This window comes from Hyperolius riggenbachi, chromosome 12 (assembly GCF_040937935.1).
Source record: "Hyperolius riggenbachi isolate aHypRig1 chromosome 12, aHypRig1.pri, whole genome shotgun sequence".
Classification (NCBI taxonomy): Eukaryota; Metazoa; Chordata; class Amphibia; order Anura; family Hyperoliidae; genus Hyperolius; species Hyperolius riggenbachi.
In genome coordinates, this window is record NC_090657.1 from 59,600,701 (window position 1) to 59,619,943 (window position 19,243).

At 45.1% G+C, this 19,243-nt stretch overlaps 1 protein-coding gene across 1 annotated transcript in view; it reads left to right on the forward strand.

Moving 5' to 3' along the window:
- Nucleotides 1-19,243, forward strand: part of ANKFN1 (ankyrin repeat and fibronectin type III domain containing 1) — a 964,382-nt gene that overhangs the window by 545,891 nt on the left and 399,248 nt on the right. Inside the window, exon 7 of the mRNA XM_068263418.1 lies at nt 4,578-4,788. Coding sequence (XP_068119519.1) covers nt 4,578-4,788 — 211 coding nt within the window. The remainder of the gene's footprint in view (nt 1-4,577; nt 4,789-19,243) is intronic.

The window sequence follows — 19,243 nt, forward strand, 5'->3', positions numbered from 1 at the left end:
CACTGACACACCAAACTCACTGTGTAACGCACCGCACACAGCTGTTTGTGACGGCCGTGCTGGACTGGTGCGCACCATGGCTAGAGTGCAGGCCGTGGCGGTTTTCAAGCCCATATGGTCGCCGGGCTGTGGTAGCTCAATGATAGAGCAACAGTGACTGTCAGGTAGGTATATGCAGTGATGGGTATTATAATGTGCACCTGTCACACATAGACAGGTACCGAACAGGCACAGTGACACTGCGCGTGCTCATGTAGGTAGGTGGGTGCACTGAAGTGAACAACAGGTAGTAGGTATATGTAGTGATGGGTATTATAATGTGCACCTGTTACACACAGACAGGTACCGTACAGGCACAGTGACGCTGCATGCACTCACGTAGGTAGGTGGGTGCACTGACTGAAGTGAACAACAGGTAGGTATATGCAGTGATGGGTATTGCAATGTGCACCTGTCACACACAGACAGGTAGCGGACAGGCACAGTGACACTGCGTGCGCTCACATAGGTAGGTGGGTGCACTGTGAACAACAGGTAGGTATATGCAATGATGGGTATTACAATGTGCACCTGTCACACACACAGGTAGTCACTGAATGTGCTGGGCCTGGCTGGCAGGGGCACACACAGTAGGAATTATCAAGGCTGTCTATGCAACACAAGTGTCAGTGGGACACAAAAAAAAATTGGATCACAAGAACAAGATTAGCTCTCAAAAGAGCTGTTGAGGGATGCTTTTTTAGCAATAAGAATTAGCAAAGAGCAAGCTAAGAAGCCTACAAGAGCCTAACTAAGCTTTCCCTATGAGAGTCTGCAGCAGCTTTCCCTTCTCTAATTAATGCAGGCACACGAGTGAGTCCAATGCCTGACGCTACCTGCCTTTTATAAGAGGGGAGTGGCTCAAGGAGGGAGTGAAGCCTGATTGGCTACAATGTGCCTTCTGACTGTGATGTAGAGGGTCAAAGTTGACCCTAATGATGTAGTATAGGAGGTGAATCGAACGCGAACCACTGAAATTCGCCTGGAACCGTTCACCGGTGAACCGTTCGGGCCATCTCTACACCTCAGTGACAGTGTTCTCCGCTGGAGAAGGCGTCCTCACCAGGTTGGCTTCCGGTTCGGCTTCATGTGCGTTCCACGGCGCGGGTCACGTGGTGTAGCCGACGTCATCGGGTCTCTACTGCCTGCGTACAGGACGGCTGCCAGGGGCTGGAGGAAGCCTCAGGTAAGTGGATTTTGATTTTACCTTGGACCTCTCCTTTAAGAGAGGATAGGGATATTCAAATAAGGAGTCTGATTTAAAAATATTTGTATTTCATCTGCACGATTCCAAAACTAATGCAATAGAATATAAAATGCTGCCAGTGTTTATTATTTCATATAGAGTACAAATAAGGCATGATAAAGTGACTAGCGTGCTTCATATTCTAAACGTGTTTCCTAGTGCTGTAAATTAAACATCAAGTAGATTGCTCGGATTGAATACATAAGATAATCACCCAGGATTCTTTGCATGCTAAATAATATTTTTATAGCGCTTTTCTCCCTGGGAACTCAGTGCTGTGACCATGGGCATAACAATCACCCCTGCAACCCTTAGCGGCTACCGCTTTCATGGACTGAAGGAACCTGCTAGGGGTTGCAGAGGAAAGGGCTCCCTTCAGTCCATGAAGGCGGAAGCCACCAGTCATGCTCGAATGTACCCAAATTCGATTCGAGTACATGTGAATTCGGGTCCGGGTCAAATTCGGATTCGACCGTGATCGGTAATTGAATTCGGGTAATAGTCGTGATCACAAATTCGGATGGCCTTAACCTTCCTGGCGGTATGATTATTTCCAGATTTTTTTTTCAAAAGGCGGTGCAATTTTTTCACAAGCTTTCAGACCCTAAAAATCATACCGCTTGATAGATCTGTAGCAGCCCTGCACATTCCACACCTCCGATGGATCCAACTCGGGATTACTGCTCAGAGCTGTGGATTGCCGTCCGAGCCTGACTCGGGGTTACCGCTGGGGGGGGGGGGTGAAAGGGTAATCACATATAAATAGGTGTAATTTAAAAAAAAAATTGATGGAAAACTTTTTTTCTGCATTTGTTTATAACCTTCTTCTTTTTCTTCTCCATCTTTTTCTTCTCCATCTTCTTTTTCTGTTTTACCATCTTCATCATCTTCTTCTTCACTGGCACCTGGTTCTTCTTCTTCTGGTTCATCCTCGCTTGGTTTTTCATCTTCTTCTTCACCTGGTTCTTCTTCGTCTTCATCATCATCATCATAATCTTCTTCTTCTTCTTCTTCTTCTTCCTCTTCTTCTTCCTCTTCCTCTTCCTCTTCCTCTTCTTCTTCTTCCTCTTCCTCTTCTTCTTCTTCTTCTTCTTCTTCCTCTTCTTCTTCCTCTTCCTCTTCCTCTTCTTCTTCTTCCTCTTCTTCTTCTTCTTCTTCTTCTTCTTCTTCTTCTTCTTCTTCTTCTTCTTCTTCTTCTTCTTCTTCTTCTTCTTCTTCTTCTTCTTCTTCTTCTTCTTCTTCTTCTTCTTCTTCTTCCTCTTCCTCTTCCTCTTCCTCTTCCTCTTCCTCTTCCTCTTCCTCTTCCTCTTCCTCTTCCTCTTCCTCTTCCTCTTCCTCTTCCTCTTCCTCTTCCTCTTCCTCTTGTACCCAACTTAATGTTTTTTTTTCCTTACAGAACACAACTGTTGTAAAAAAATTTCTTCAACAGCATAGCTAAATTTGTGGCGTAATAGCTAGTGGCACATGGCAGCAGTGCATAATATTGTGGACCCTGGTGGCAGGAACACAGATAGCAGGAGGTTAAATATATCAGGAGGAGGAGTGCCGTGTGGCAGCAGGCAATGTAACGGGCGATGGAACCTAGCATTGGTACCACAGCTGTAAAGAAACCTCAACAGCAGAAAGTTCCGGACAGCAGTTGTGAAGCCCACATTGTGTGCAATACACAACTGGTACAGCACAGTTTTCAACCCAGACACCTCAGAAATATTTTATTTTTTGCAACAAAATGTAGCTATTGTAGTGGCGTAATAGCTAGTGGCGCATGGCAGCAGTGCGTAATTCTGTGGACCCTGGCGGTGGGAACACAGACAGCAGGAGGTTAAATACAGGAGGAGGAGGAGTGACGTTTGCCAGCAGGCAATGTAACAGGCCATGGTACCTAGTGGTGGTACCACAGCACCTACAGAAAAAACAGGCCAAATTAGCAGGGGACTGAGGGTTGAGACATTTCCGACCATCCCTAATTCCATGATCCACAGTATCAAAAGCTGCAGACAAGTCAAGAATACTCCCTATAAAAGATTATCTGTAAAAAAAATTGAACGGTAGAACTCAACAACTGTGCCTCAGTAGTGGCTACGCCGGTGTCACGATCACCAGTCGCCTTACATGTATTGCAGGGTTGTTAAAACCCACTTCATCAGAGGCTACTGAGAACTGAGTAGTTGGGACCTCCCAAAAGAAAGAATTAAAGTGGGCCCAAATTAAAAATACAAGATTTCAGAAATAACATCTATTTTCTAAATTATAATAATAAATAGCAGCCTTTTCAGCTGCATAATGACAAATATAAAATATTTTACATTTATTGGAGGAACCACTCACTTCCTTTCATATTGCCGGGACAGAATCCGGCAGACTGGTGGAGGAAATAAAAAACAAAAACAAAACACAGGCTGCTAGTGATGTCACAGGGGAGGTGATCTCAGCCTGTGTGAGATTTCACATAGACGATGCCTCTGTGAGGGAGGGTAGCTGATGACAAACACACCCATTATCTAAAACCTCCTACTAAGCTCAGAAGTAATGGCTGCCACCTGTATAACCCTAGTTATGAAAAGAGAAGGGTGAAAAGCATGAGCTGAAATGCTCATAGGCTTGAAGGAGTGTTCATTTATCTTTGTATGTGTCAGAGTGGTGCAACTAAATATTTTGAATTAAGAAAAAATGTTTGGTTTGGGTCCGCTTTAAGTAGCCAACTGCCCCCATATGTAGCCATGTTCCTCCACATACAAGAACTATGTATCCAGGTAATGCAAAACTACTCAAGAAAGGGAGCTCGGGGCTAACTTCCATATTCCATATAATTAATTTATTAGTAATTCATTATGCAATAATTCATTATAATGAATTACTAATAAATTAATTAATTATATGGAATATGGAAGTTAGCCCTGAGCTCCCTTTCTTGAGTAGTTTTGCATTGTCTGATTATTAAGGTGAGACAGGCGCTATATATTGCGATATAGTATTAGGTTTGATATCCTGTTTGCTGTTGTTGCTTCTATTCTATGTATCCAGGTAGAACGTGTTTTTGATGCTGAAAACAGGATAGTTACCCTAAAACTGGGTATCCTGAATAATTCTCTGCATTCTAATATAGACTGTTCCAGTGCCTCTTTAAAACCACAAAAAGTCAGGACTATTCTGTGTAAATGGCGGCTGATTTGTCACTTTTGCCTAATCTGAAGTCAGACATAATAAGCTCTTCAGCTCTTCTTTTTTATATATATTAAGTTTTATTGATTTGGCTCACCTGGGATAACTTTTCTTATATTTTTTCTGGCAGAACTTCCAGTGCAATGAAGCCATTTTCGAGGCGGTGGAGCAGCAGGACCTGGAGGCCGTTCAGATCCTTCTATACCAGTATACAGCTGAGGAACTGGATCTTAATACACCCAACAGTGAAGGCTTGACGCCTCTGGACATTGCCATCATGACCAACAATGTTCCCATTGCTCGGACTCTGCTGAAAGCGGGAGCCAAGGAGAGCCCACACTGTGAGTAAAAGGAAAAACCTTGAAGCCTAGTGGGATTGCAGATGATCTTCTTTTCACACTACTTCATCGTTAATTCTTTATCACATCTGTAGTCCAACTCCACACCAGTGGAGATCCAAGTTATAAGGTCTCACTCGTATGAAAAAAATTACCAGGGCAGTGGCACAACTACAATTCTTGGAGCCCACAGCAAAATGTTGATGCCCCCCCTCCCCCAATGTTCACACACCTCCCCTTGGTGTCCTTTATGGCCTTGGAGCCCATCTCGCACACTAGTGTGGCCATCGATATCTTCACACCCATAACAAATGTAGCCACAGCACACCTGATATGGAGGATAGTCCCCTGTATCAGAGGAAGGGAAGGTTAGTAGTTAAGCCACCCCCCCCCCAAGCTCTGGGGCCCCCTGCAATCACTGGGGCTGCTCCCCTCTAGTTACCCCCCTGGACCAGGGATGACGCCATTCCATAAACTCCAAGCCAGTACAATCTTCATGCGTTTCTTATAGATCCAGGACCACATTTATCATGAAAAAACAACAAAGTGTCACCTCTAAACTGTGAACTTAAAAGGGGTTGCTTTTATTTGTTCCTTACAAGCCCTCCAGATCAGATAAAACAAACGTAAAACATTCACGTATATCTGGGCTCGTATTACAGGGACCCATAAGGATAAAGTGTGTCAACTCTGCCTGATTGGTTTTGCAAAAAATGCTAAATGATGCTATTTTTGTGAAACTGGTCAGGCAGAGTGGACACACTTCATCTTCCTAGGTTCCTGTAGGGGGCATAAGGCCTTCTGAGGTGGTATTCTTGTTTTTATTTTTTTCATGACATGGTAAAGCTGGTGTTGGCTAGGAGTTCCTGGAATGGTGTAATACCTTGCCATTTTATATTATACATGTGAGATTTTATAACTTGGGTCTAAACTTTTCCGATAAGCATGCCTTTCACTTGGTGTGGTGGCACATCACAGATATGATAAAGAATTAGCACTGAATTAGTATGGACATCTCTTGAAGGTTGTTTGCTGAAGACTGGACTTTGGCTGCTTTATTTATCATGTTACACTTGTGACTCTCTAATGTGCAGATATTTCTTATATTAATTGGGTGATGTACTTTGTCTGAAGGGGGTGGAGGCAGCAGGGCTGAACTTTTGGAGTTCGTGGTACCCTGTGTGAAGTTTGATGCCCACAATGGACCATTGTATTTAGAGGTAAACTTGGAGCCATTAACATCCATAAGAGACTAGGGGCTTGATTCACTAAGACAAATAGCATGCCTTATCAGAGTTAACCTGCCTTATCAGCATTAACATGCCTTATCAGAGTAGCATAGCGAGCGCTACAAACTTATGCCTGCTAATTGGCAATGACGAGAGCTCCACTCGTCCAGCCCTGAGCCCAGGGCCCCCTTAACAAATTTTGGGGCCCATCACACATCATCAGGCCTGGGCCCCCTCCCTGGGCCCTCCCACTGGTTGCTGTGCCCTCCCACTAGTCACCCCACCCAATGTCCGTGCGAGAAGAGCACTGTTTGCGAAAAATGTGCATGGCTCCGACACTGAAGAAATCGGCATGCACAGCGTGATGTGGCAAAAGGTGGGCGTGACAATGGCATGTTGTGGGTGGAGCCAAATACTAGCAAAATACAGGTAGTCCCCAGTTAATAAATGAGATAGGGACTTGTAGGTCCGGTCTTATCCTTTATCCATTCTCTTTTGTCCCCATCTTTCCTTCCTGTGCCTCTTTTGTCCCCCTCTGTCTCACCTCAGTTTGTGCCACTTTTGTGTCTCTCTGTGTGACCTCATGTTACCATCTCAACTCTTTTCACCCTGTGCCTCTTTTGTCCACCTCTGTTTATTGGCCCAATAGGCTGCCTGTCAAGTTTCCTGTCAAAAGGTTATGCATAGCCAGGGGTGGAGTGGTTAAGGTTAGGCAGTAGGGGTGGAGTGGTTCAAGGTTAGGCACCAAGTTGGGGTTAGGCATAGGTAGAGGGAGGGTTCAGTGTCAGAGTAGGCAGGGGAATTACTATACATTATCTGCTCCCGGCGATCGCGTCTTCTCCACTTCTTGGTCAGTTTGCAGGTGTTCTGCAGCCAGCCAATCACCATGCATCTTCAGTCCAGGCATGGTGATTGGCTGGCTGCAGGACACCTGTAAACTATTCAGGAAGTGGAGGAGATGCGATCGCCAGGAGCAGGTAATGTATAACCATGCTAGATCTGGTTACTAATGATACTTTTATTGTTTTAATGTTCTAAAAATGTCCTAAAACATTAAATAACGTTCGTAACAAAATGATTGATGTTACCAGTATCACCCTGTGCCATAATTTTGCGACGCTGTTTTTAAATGTACCCCTTGGAGTATGTGGAGTTTTCTAATGTAGAAGTGCAGCTTTCCTAGCAGATATTTATAAGTGGGTCACCAGACAACTGTCTGGTGAAGGAAAATCATCAATATCCATGTGAAAGATAGCCGTTGGAGGTGTTATCCCCATTGAAGAGTTAAGCATGTTTTTGATAATGCTGCTTACACCTCTCCATAGGGGTCTAATAGACAAACAAGTCCATATAATATGTGGAGTTTTTAACTCCACAGTTGCTCCAACAGTGGGGGGGCAAAATTTGATTAAATTAACTTTCGATGGGCATGGCAGGGAATGGGGAGGGGGGGGGGGGGAGCATGTATTGTGCACTGAAAGGTACCTGAACTGACATATGAAATAATGAAACAGACATACTATAGTGTAAACCTCACTGATAACTAATTACAGCCATAAAACCCCTGCTTGGCAGAGAACAGCTTCTAAGCGCAGGGTAGAGATAAGAAAGGTCAATAGTTCATAGATTGTGGTGACTGTGCATAGTGCTGATCCTCACCTGCTAATTACGATTGGGCAAACTTTTGCGTAAATTTTCTCAAATTAAAGCCATACGTAATTATGATTTGGACGTTCAATTGATTTTGTGTTATTGATTCATAATTTTGCATAATTTCCATACATTGTCATGCCGATTTTAGAAGGTAATCGCAGGTAAAGCCCCCCATACATGATATTGTCACCAAAATTGCTACGTACGTTAACCAGCCGGGCGGTATGGACGAGCTGAGCTCGTCCATCACCGCCGAAGGCTGCCGCTCAGGCCCTGCTGGGCCGATTTTAGTGAAATAAAAAGCAGCACACGCAGCCGGCACTTTGCCAGCCGCGTGTGCTGCCTGATCGCCGCCGCTCTGCGGCGATCCGCGAGCAGCGGCGAAAGAGGGTCCCCCCAGCCGCCTGAGCCCAGCGTAGCCGGAACAAAAAGTTCCGGCCAGCGCTAAGGGCTGGATCGGAGGCGGCTGACGTCAGGACGTCGGCTGACGTCCATGACGTCACTCCGCTCGTCGCTATGGCGACGATGTAAGCAAAACAAGGAAGGCCGCTCATTGCGGCCTTCCATGTTTATTCTGGGCGCCGGAGGCGATCGGAAGAACGCCTCCGGAGCGCCCTCTAGTGGGCTTTCATGCAGCCAACTTTCAGTTGGCTGCATGAAATAGTTTTTTTTTTATTTAAAAAAAAACCATCCCGCAGCAGCCCTGGCGATCTTAAAAAAACGCCAGGGTGGTTAAGGAGAATTTTGGTGACAATGGCATGTATGGGGGCTTTGCTATAAACCGCTAAAGTCTGCTTAAATTATGCAAAATTATGGTTCCTGATTACATTTACAAACAGAATTTATTACAATTTTTCCTGAAATTTTGCATTAACGAATTACAATGCAAAATTAAGATTATACAAAATGTGTGCTTTTTACTAACTGTGCAAAAAGACTGTGTCCTGCAGCTGAGACATTAAAACATTAAACTGGCTCATTTAGTTTTACAACAGAAAATAACTGGGTTTTTGTTAATCCTTTTTAGAAGTAGAAGGATACAATTATGTATTTCTGGCTGGTATTGATTAAAGAGACACTGTAACAAGAAAAACGTCCCCTGGGGGGGACTCGCCTCGGGAGGGGAAAGCCTTCGGATCCTAATGAGGCTTCCCCCGTCCTCCTCTGTCCCACGGGGGTCTCGCTGTAGCCCTTCAAAGCCGGCGCAACAAATCAGACAGCCGGTTCAATATTTACCTTTCCAGGCTCCAGCGGGGGTGCGTTTTCGGCTCTTCTGACGGAGATCTATTTCCGCCTATCTCCATGGGAAGAGCGGATACTGCGCCTGCGCTGGAGCCACGGAGGTAAATATTTACATCGCCGCCGCTCCGGGAGGATTTTCACCGCCACCGTGGGACCGAGGAGGACGGGGCAAGCCTCAATAGGATCCGGAGGCTTCCCCCACCGGAGCTGAGTACCCCCCAGTGGAAGTTTTTTCGTTACAGATTTTCTTTAAAGAGAACCTGAGATGTCACAAAGTTAAAAAAACAAAACAAAAAACAAACCCTCAGAGGCTTCCACGCTTTCCTCCTGTCGCTGGCCGCTCGCCAGGACCCACTTTAGCATTGAGGCCCCGGCCGCTGCTATTCTGTGGCCGCACCTGCACACAGTAGCGGAGAGCCGCTCATGCACAAGCAGCACTGGCTTTCTGCACAGGCACAGTACAACCGTGCTCGCGCCTAAGAGAGGAGCCTGGATTTCTGACAGGCTTTCATTGGTAATCTTCAGGGGGTCTGCACTCTGTGCAGGACGGTGTGGGAAGCCTCTATATGATCCAGAGACTTCCTCTTCTTAGATAAATAGTACATTTTTTTACATTTTGAAAAACAAAAGTTTGCTTTCCTAAAACAGAAAGAATTGTAGTCCCTTACACACTCCAATGAGTTCTGGGTCACCATGAGCTTGCTGGTTAGTCTGTGCCTCTCGGATTCACAAGCCCTACTGCATAGAGCCAAATTAATCCATGCCATGCACTGATGAGGATCAAACAATCCGAAACAGTCTGTATGCATGTTGGATTATTATGGCTCTGTACAAATTAACAAGCTGACACATCATTGCATTCCAGCGGTTCTGGAGGTGTGTTTAGCTTCTAAGGGTACAATGGTTAATTTGCATATATTCAGCAGTGTTGCTCTGGGAGACATCTCAAGCTCACACCAACCTGAATTATCACAAATTCTTTCTGTTTTAGGAAAGCAAACTTTTGTTTTTCTTAACATCTTAGTAAGGGGGCTTTTAGGACCATTGTAGTCCCTTACAAACTCCAATGAGTTCTGGGTCACCATGAGCTTACTGGTTTTTACATTTTGATAACCCTCTGGTACACTTTAAGTGATAGCAAAAGACCCTCACTGCAGAAACTGTTATAAAGAATATTGTACGTTTTGAGTGCTATGTTGCATCCAGAATGTCATGTGACCCTTTCTCAGCTCTTCCATGCCATACGACGCAGATTAAATTTTACATCTACAACAATTGAATCTATTGAACAGCACTCTATGCTTGCTTTACAAAACCAGTATCCTTGGAACAGCTCTGAGACTGAAAAGAAAACAGCACAGTTAGTTATTGTTATTGATGAGAACATTGCCTGTACTACTACAGCGCATCTATTATGTGCAGATATTTTTTTTTTTCTCATAGCTCAATACATGCTCCTTCACACTACTGGATCACAGTTCAAACCACTTCCCTTATGATTGTTTGTTTTTTACATGTGCGCATACAACAACGAGAACAAAACCTGTACATGGAGTTCTGTTCTGAGCTGCAGCATCACATACTATGGTTGCCTTGGTATAAGAACCCAGATTTCACATCTGGATTTTGTACATGGCTGGTTTTAGTAATAGGCGCAATAGGCCCTGACTGTTCCTTCACGTGACAGTACTTAAGGAGACCCTAGTCTAAGGGGAAGCAGGAAATTTGGGTGCCTGAGGCTAATGGACTATTTGGGCACTCTGTTGGCGCTAATGCAAAATATCGGCTTTTGGGCGCCAAAAATACAAAATGCCTCCAACCAAAATTTTTGTTTTTGAAAATTGTTTTGAAATTTGTTTTTTAGAATTCTCATTTCGTAAATTTTTGAAATTTATGGTCTTAGAGATTTATCTTTTTTTTTTTTTTTTTTTGGTTACGTTATTTGCAGCGGAGGGAGGGGGTTTTAAGCTTAAATGCTAGAAAGGGGGAGGTTTAGGGTTAAGTGCCAGGAAGGGAGGTTTTAGGGTTAGGTGTCAGGAAGGAAGGTTTTAGGGTTAGGTGTCAGGAAGGAAGTTTTTTATGGTTAGGCGTCAGGAAGGGGGATCTTAGGGTTAGGCGTCAGAAAGGGGGGTCTTGGGGTTAGGCATCAGGAAGGGGGGGGGGGGGTCTTAGAGTTGGGCATCAGGAATGGGAGGTCTCAGGGTTCGGTGTCAGGAAAGGGGTTTTATGGTTAGACATCAGTAGGGGGGGGGGGTCTTAGCTGCCAGGTAACTGGTATTGCCTAACCTCCAGCCGCGGCAGTATATGCCCCCGTAGTTGGTCTCTTACTGCTCCAGGGGTGTAGATATTCATTTTCTTGTTTCAATGGGTAGTGCACGCCCGCAACCCCATCTCCATGGCGGTGTATCCCAGTTCCTATTCAAAGTGCATGTATCAATGATCGCCTGCATCAATGAGATGCCTGTGGTCATTGTAGTAATGTAAGTAACACATCCACAAATTACTTCCTGTAAGCGTACTAAGTCATCTTGTGGCCAAATAGTAAAATTACACCTACATATTTTTTTTATTTTTTTTTATTAAAAAGACCTACACATACCAATAAAATGACCCCTTATCTCACACACTCCCCAATAGTTACCCAAATAAAACTTTTGCATGAAAAAAAAGACAATTACAAAAATACATAAATAGTTACCTTAGGGACTGAACTTTTTTTTAATATGTACAATATGTCAAGAGTGTATATTACTGTCATTTTTGAATATATGGGCTTGTATTTAGTGATGGACACAACTGAAAAAATGCACCTTTATGTCCAAATAAAATATTGGCACCATGCGTTGTACTAGACAAATATTTTAAACGTTGTAATAACCGGAACAATTTGGCAAATAAAATAGGTGGGTTTTAATTACAGTTGCATGTATTATTTTCAAACTATAATAACTGAAAACTGAAAAATTATTTGTTTTCATATTTCTTATCATTTCCATTAAAATTAATTTAGCATAAAATAATAATAAAAAAAAAAACAAGATATAGACCATTTTGTTATGATAAAGTTATTGGCGAATGAATGGAAGGATTGCTTAAAGGTGAAATTTGCACAAGGGGAAAACTACCTCAGTGGTGAAAAGGAAATAATTATGGCAGCCTCCATAGTCTTCTCACTTGAGTTGTCTTCTAAAACAGTTCCCCAACCCTGTCCTCAAGACCCCCCAACAGTACATGTTTTGCAGAAAAACCACACACATTCACAGGTGAGGTAATTAGTATCTCAGCAGAGCTGACTAACCACCGCTATGGATTTCCACAAAACATGCACCGTTGGTGGGCCTTGAGGACAGGGTTGGGGAACACTGCTCTAAAGGCGCGTACCTGCACCATTAGAGATGGCCCGAACAGTTTGCCTGGAAAACTTATTCGCGCGGACTTCGGTGGTTCGCATTCGCGAATTAACACAAACTTTATGGCGGTTTGACCCGCCCCCTATACTACTTCATTAGGGTCAACTTTGACCCTATACATCACAGTCAGCAGGAACAGGGTAGCCAATCAGGCTACACTACCTCCTGTAGCCCCCCCCCCCCCCTTATAAAAAGCAGGCAGCATCAGCCATTTCACTCGCACATGTGGCTGCAGTAAGAAGGGAGAGGTGCTGCAGAGACATTAGGGAAAGCTTAGTTAGGCTACAGTTAGGCTTGTTAGGTTGCTCTTTCTTGCTGATACTTCATGCTAAAAAGCACTCCTCATCCTCAACAGCTCTTTTGAGAGCTAATGTTGTTCTTGTGATCTATTTTGTGTGTGTGTGTGTGTGTGTGTGTGCGTGCGTGCGTGCGTGCGTGCGTGCGTGCATGCGTGCGTGCGTGCGTGCGTGCGTGTGTGTGTGACACTTGTGTTGCATATACAGCCCTGTCAGTCAGTCTTAGCTGCTGGACCTTGGCCCCTTAGTAATTCCTACTGTGCCACTGCCAGGCCCAGCACATTCAGTGACTACCTGTGTGTGTGACAGCTGCACATTTGTAATACCCATCACTGCATATACCTACCTGTTGTTCAGTGCACCCACCTACCTACGTGAGCGCATGTGATATGTAATACCACCAGTCACTGTACCTGTTCACAGTACCTGTGTGTGTTAGACAGCTGCACATTTGTAATACGAATCACTGCATACCCACCTGTTGTTGTTCAGTGCACCTACCTACCTACCCATGTGAGCACACGCAGTGATCTATACCACCAGTCACTGCACCTGTTCACGGTACCTGTGTGTGTGTGTGCCAGCTGCACATTTGTAATACGAGTCACTGCATACCTGTTCACTGCACCTGTGTGACTGCACGCTGTTTTATATACCAGTCCGTGCATACCTGTTAACTGCACCTGTGTAACCGCACATTGTTGTACCAGCAGTCACTGCAACCTGTTCACTGCACCTGTGTAACCACACATTATTGTACCAGCAGTCACTGCAACCTGTTCACTGCACCTGTGTAACCGTACATTGTATTAGCCAAGTCAGTGCATACCTTTCACTTCATCCCCACCCCTCCCCCAATTAGGACAAAACAGAGGCAGAGCCAGAGGCAGGCCACCTGGCAGGTCTGTTCAAGGTCGCGCTGTTGGGATTTTGTGCGGCCCTCAACCAAAGTACAGTGTTCAGAAGAAGGCACATGCCATCAACCCCCAATATTGTCAGGACGTAGTTGACTATTTAACACAGAACACCTCATCTTCCTCAGCTTCTGCACGGAAGCGTGACATATCTTCCTCCTCCTGCTCTGATTCTGGCACCCCACTTAACACTCCGTCGACAGCCATCACCAAAGTGCCATCACCCCAAGGCTCAGCGGTGTGGACATTTTTTGTGTGTGTCTGCCTCAGATAAGAGCAATGCCATCTGTAATCTCTGCCACCGAAAATTGAGCCGTGGAAAGACCAAGACCCGCGTAGGGACAACTAGAAGATACCAGCCCGCAATTATTTCTCAAAAAAGGCGATGCCTAAACTGTACCGTGATGTTGAAAGGCAAGTGGTGACATCTCTGGCACACAGCGTTGGGTCAAGAGTTCATCTGACCACGGATGCAAAGCACGCTCAGGCCTGCCCGAAGACTAAGTCAGCCCCCACACACAGCGTCTCTGCCTGCACTCCGTGTGACTGCCTGCCCCAAGACTAAGTCGCTCCCCACACAGCATCTCTGCCTGCAGGCTGCTTCACTGCCTTCTCCGCCACCACCAACAGGGTCCAGGACTCCAGGTGGATTCCTGATTTTTTAAGGCCGCTATAATAATTTTTCTTGTGCGTGTACATTCCTGCCTAATTTTTCTGGCTGCACTGCAGCAACAAAACAAAAGGCATGTACATGCGTCAATTCCCCTTCGTGATCATTACCTTGCCACGGTGAAGGGGCTTGCGTATCACAATGAAGCAATGACCGCTGCCGCTGGCTATATGAGTGTCGCGGGGAAGGGGGGGGTCACACCAAAGATAATAAGGTCGTTGCTTCATTGTGGACAGACCAAATTCGATCAGCTGGAGCTACCTCAGCCCGGCGACCATAAGGGCTTGAAAACCGCCATGGCCTGCACTCTCACCATGGTGCGCACCAGTCCAGCGCGGCCGTCACTACACAAACAGCTGTTTGCGGTGCGTTACACAGTGAGTTTAGTGTGTCTGTGTGAAGCAGTACTCTAATTACACTCCCTGATTGATTTGTACACATGCAAGATGTTTTAAAGCACTGTAGGCCTCCAATTTAGCATTCAATGTGCTTTCTGCCCTTAAAACGCTGCTTTGCTTCAAATCCAGATTTTTTTCCCCGGACTTTTGGCGTGTATACCACTCACCCATGCAAAAACTCAATGTTAGACCCCTTGAGACATCTTTTCCATCACTTGTGTGGCCAGCATAAATGTTTCTAGTTTTCAAAGTACGTGATCGCATGTGCTGCGCCCCGGCCTTCACCCGCCTCCCGTTTGGGATCTGCATGCCCCTCCACTCTGCTTGGACACCTCAACCTCGGCACGCACAGCAGGAACCAGCCGGCTACCTTGCGATAGGACACCAATGGTGCACGTAAGCAAGCCCTTTGGGCAGAGACTGTCGCAATACACCTGCCCTGATACCAGCATGTGCTTTGCCTGTTTGTTACTGCTCACCTTCCTGCATGAAGCTTACTAACACTGAATTATCCAGTACTGTGAACTTTTGCTGATCATCAAGCTTTGCTCATGTAGAAGCTGGATTTAATCTGTCTGCTGGACTGCATGTACAGGAATTGCTCTCCTTTGGTGTGCCGTGCTGGGAGCTGCTATTGCTTTACCTGAAATTGATTATGAATATACTATGCTCTTCCAATGTATTCTACATTGTTTCATATATCCACAATAAGAATGCTGGCTGCTTATCTCGTGCCATATCTGTTGAAGGAACTTATTGGGAATACATTGCTTTACTGATCTATCCTGCCATGCACTTTGGGCCTGTTGCAACACAATAAACACTTAGGACTTTTGATCGGCTAATTGTAGCCCTCAGTTTCTCCTCAGGCATCGATTGTGCTCACGGGCTGTTTATGGTGGAACTCTGTGCCCTGCCCACAGGCTCATTAGTACCTTTATATTGATTGATCTAGTAAAACCTTGACCATTGCTCATGCAGATTCAGTAGAGGTTGTGGAGGGTTCGAGGGTCCCCTTGGAGGGTGTGGGAGGGGGTACGGTGCGGGTATATTTTATTGGGCTTATTTTAGAATGTTTGATACAATTTGATAAAGTAAACTTCGTTTTGACTAATTATCCTGTGTGATTTGTGCTCAGTCGGGTCATACCTACCTTTGTATTAATCTCGCTGTTTTTGGATCATCAATGTTTCTAGTTTTCAAAGTTTGCATCCCCATTGAAGTCTATTGTGGTTCGTGAAAGTTTGCGCGAACCAAACTTTTGCGGAAGTTCACGTTCGAGGTTCGCGAATCGAAAATCGGAGGTTCGAGCCATCACTACACACCATACCGTAGCTAACGCCGGGTCCGTAAGACTCTTCCTCTGGGCAGGTGGAAGGGTCCGTCAGACAGTTCCGCTCAGCGGGTCTCAGCAGGAGGTTCTGATGGACCCGTCGTTAGCTACGGTATGGCGTGTGTACGCGTCTTAAAAGACAGAGTGGGGTTTCAAACTGCAACTATGACAAAATGATGCAATGTTTTTTTAAAAAAAAAAAAGTAGCAAAGAGAAAAAGTCTCTTATGTTCTATTCATTATCCATTCTACACATACAATTCATATATCATAAGGGTTTTTTTTACCTCTTCTTTTTTGCTTCAGGTTTGCTTTAACATTCTATCTTATTCCCTGGGTAGTTTAGTAGAGATTTAAAAGAACTTTTTTAATGAAACCCTTTAAATAAAACACAGGCATTATTCATTTGGAAAGGGCCTCCCCTGCTCCATTAGCATCCTACCTGGTAGTAGGCCTTGCTCTCATTATCTCGCATTGCTAATGATTGTTAGCAGCACAAAGCCTCTTTAACAGGGCATCAGTGCCCCGATCAGGAAGTGCTGTTAGGCAGTGGACAGGCTGGAGCCGGCTGTCAGAGGCTACAAAAGTCCTCAGTGGTCTGCTGAGCCACTAACAACAGAGTCTCTACCACCCCCCCCCCCCCCTCCAAAACACAGTGAAAAACAAGAGTATAGTGAAGTCACAGCTGAGTGCCTGGAGTAGGGTGCTGGGGAGGAAACGCGGCCTGCCATGTACCCCTGCTGTCACTGGCCTGTCACGCCATACGCCTCAGCCTGCCATGGAAGTAGCGCAGCCGCTGCAGGCATCCGTCACCAGCCTGATCATATAATCAGACGGGAATGAGTGCGCCCCTTGTGCAGTTTCTGGGGACATGACAGAAGGCCGCGGTAAATATGGACCTCTGTGTACAGCAATCCTGTCTGTTTTCCCTTTCTCGGCGGGCGAGTGTTAACAGATATGTTTCATTTCACCTAGACACAGATTGGATTTGCATATATATATATATATATATATATATATATATATATATATATATATATATATATATATATATATATATATATATATATATATATATATATATGTATATATGTATGTATACATATATATATATATATATATATATATATATATATATATGTATATATGTATGTATACATATATATATATATATATATATATATATATATATATATATATATATATATATATATATATATATATATATATATATATATATATATATATATATATATATATATATACACACACAGAAATGAAATCTTACTGCTCTCCATGTAGACAGGCAGAAATTCAATAGTATGTTAGAAATCAAAATTGTTTTATTAATGCCCAGCAGTGTTAACCCATGGATTGCTGTATGAATGTCCTCTCTCCTCCTTCTGGCTGGTCCGGATTGTTCTTTTTCCTGTCTCGTTTCAGGTTAAGTCATGGGGAATGGCAGGGAAGTTTCTAGGCTACATTGCACCCAGGGAGAGGTATAGGTTAGATAGGTAGGTGTCCCGAGTATAGGTTAGATTGGTAGGTGTCCCAAGTATAGGTTAGATTGGTAGGTGTCCCGAGTATAGGTTAGATTGGTAGGTGTCCCGAGTATAGGTTAGATAGGTAGGTGCCACAAGTATAGGTTAGATAGGTAGGTGCCCCGAGTATAGGTTAGATAGGTAGGTGCCCCGAGTATAGGTTAGATAGGTACATGTCCCAAGTATAGGTTAGATAGGTAGGTGCCCTGAGTATAGGTTAGATAGGTAGGTGCCCTGAGTATAGGTTAGATAGGTACGTGTCCCAAGTATAGGTTAGATAGGTAGGTGCCCCGAGTATAGGTTAGATAGGTAGGTGCCCCCAGTATTGGTAAGATAACTCACCTTCCTTCCGCGATCCCACGCAGCCTCTATCTCCTTCTTGTTCACGGCATCCGTTGCATTGGCAAGAGCGCCCCCTGTGATGACATGCGGTCACGTCATCACAGGGGGTGGCGGCACTGTTACCAACGCGATGGACGCCGGGAGAGGAAGAAGATAGAGGCTGTGTGTGTGCAGGGATCGTAGTAGATGAGTTGAAACTAGCTGTACCCGCTTCCCCCGTTGCTGCGCACCCCCTCCTGCCACTCAGTCCAGCGCCCTGGGTGATTGCACTATTTGCATGCTCATAGAAACGGGGCTGGGGTACGGTTATTGGTACTCTCATCTGACTGATTTCTATTATCTAAACCATTCTCTGTAGACCTTAGTCAATGGGGTGACTAAGTCACTAGCTAATAGCCACTAATCATTGCATCCAGGTGTGGCCACTCTGTGACTTGTAACGGTTGGAGCGTGGTTATGATGTGACTAGTGATGGTTGGGGGGTGGCCACGCTGTGACTAGTGATGGTTGGAGGGTGGCCACGCTCTGACTAGTGATGGTTGGAGGGTGGCCACGCTCTGACTAGTGATGGTTGGAGGGTGGCCGCGCTGTGACTAGTGATGGCAGGCCAAGCAGCCGATTGGGGCCTCATGTTTTTAGGTGCCTCGGAGGCTCCGTGACGTCGTCGTGACGTCACACTGTTGTCCGCACTGGGCTGGCCACATTGCGTTTGTTTTTTGCTGAAATGTTGCCCAAATTGTGTTTTCTGCTGGAATGTTGCCCAAATTGCGTATGTTTCCTGCTGAAATGTTGCCCAAATTGCGTTGGTTTCCTGCTGAAATGTTGCTTAAATTGTGTTTGTTTTCTGCTGAAATGTTGCCCACATTGCGTTTGTTTTCTGCTGAAATGTTGCTCACATTGCGTTTGTTTTCTGCTGAAATGTTGCCCACATTGCGTTTATTTTCTGGTGTCTGGGGTAACTATTGCTGCATTTATTATTTAATGGTCATAGTTGGCTATATTTGCTGCTTTGAGGTTACGGTTACGCTCCGCCCATACAATGTCACGGCCTCGCCCATTTTTCAGCGTAGCGTGCCTTGAACACCCCAAGCCCATTTTTTACCGAACACCCCCCCAGTTCCCCCTCCCACTAAACCCACATGTCATGGCCACGCTTACTTTCTGCGGAATAGCCATGCCCATTTTTCACCGCGGCGCGCGAAGGGCCTTTTCCTGCAGTCCGTTTGGGGCCACAAAACCCTTAGCTGCACCCCTGGTGGCCACGCTGTGACTAGTGATGGTTGGAGACTTGCCACGCTGTGACTAGTGACGGTTGGTGTGTGCCCATACATTGACTAGTGACAGTTGGAGTGTTGCCATACTGTGACTACTGACAGTAGAAGTGTAGCCATGGTGTGACTGCTGATGGTTGGAGGTTTTTTTTGCCGTGCT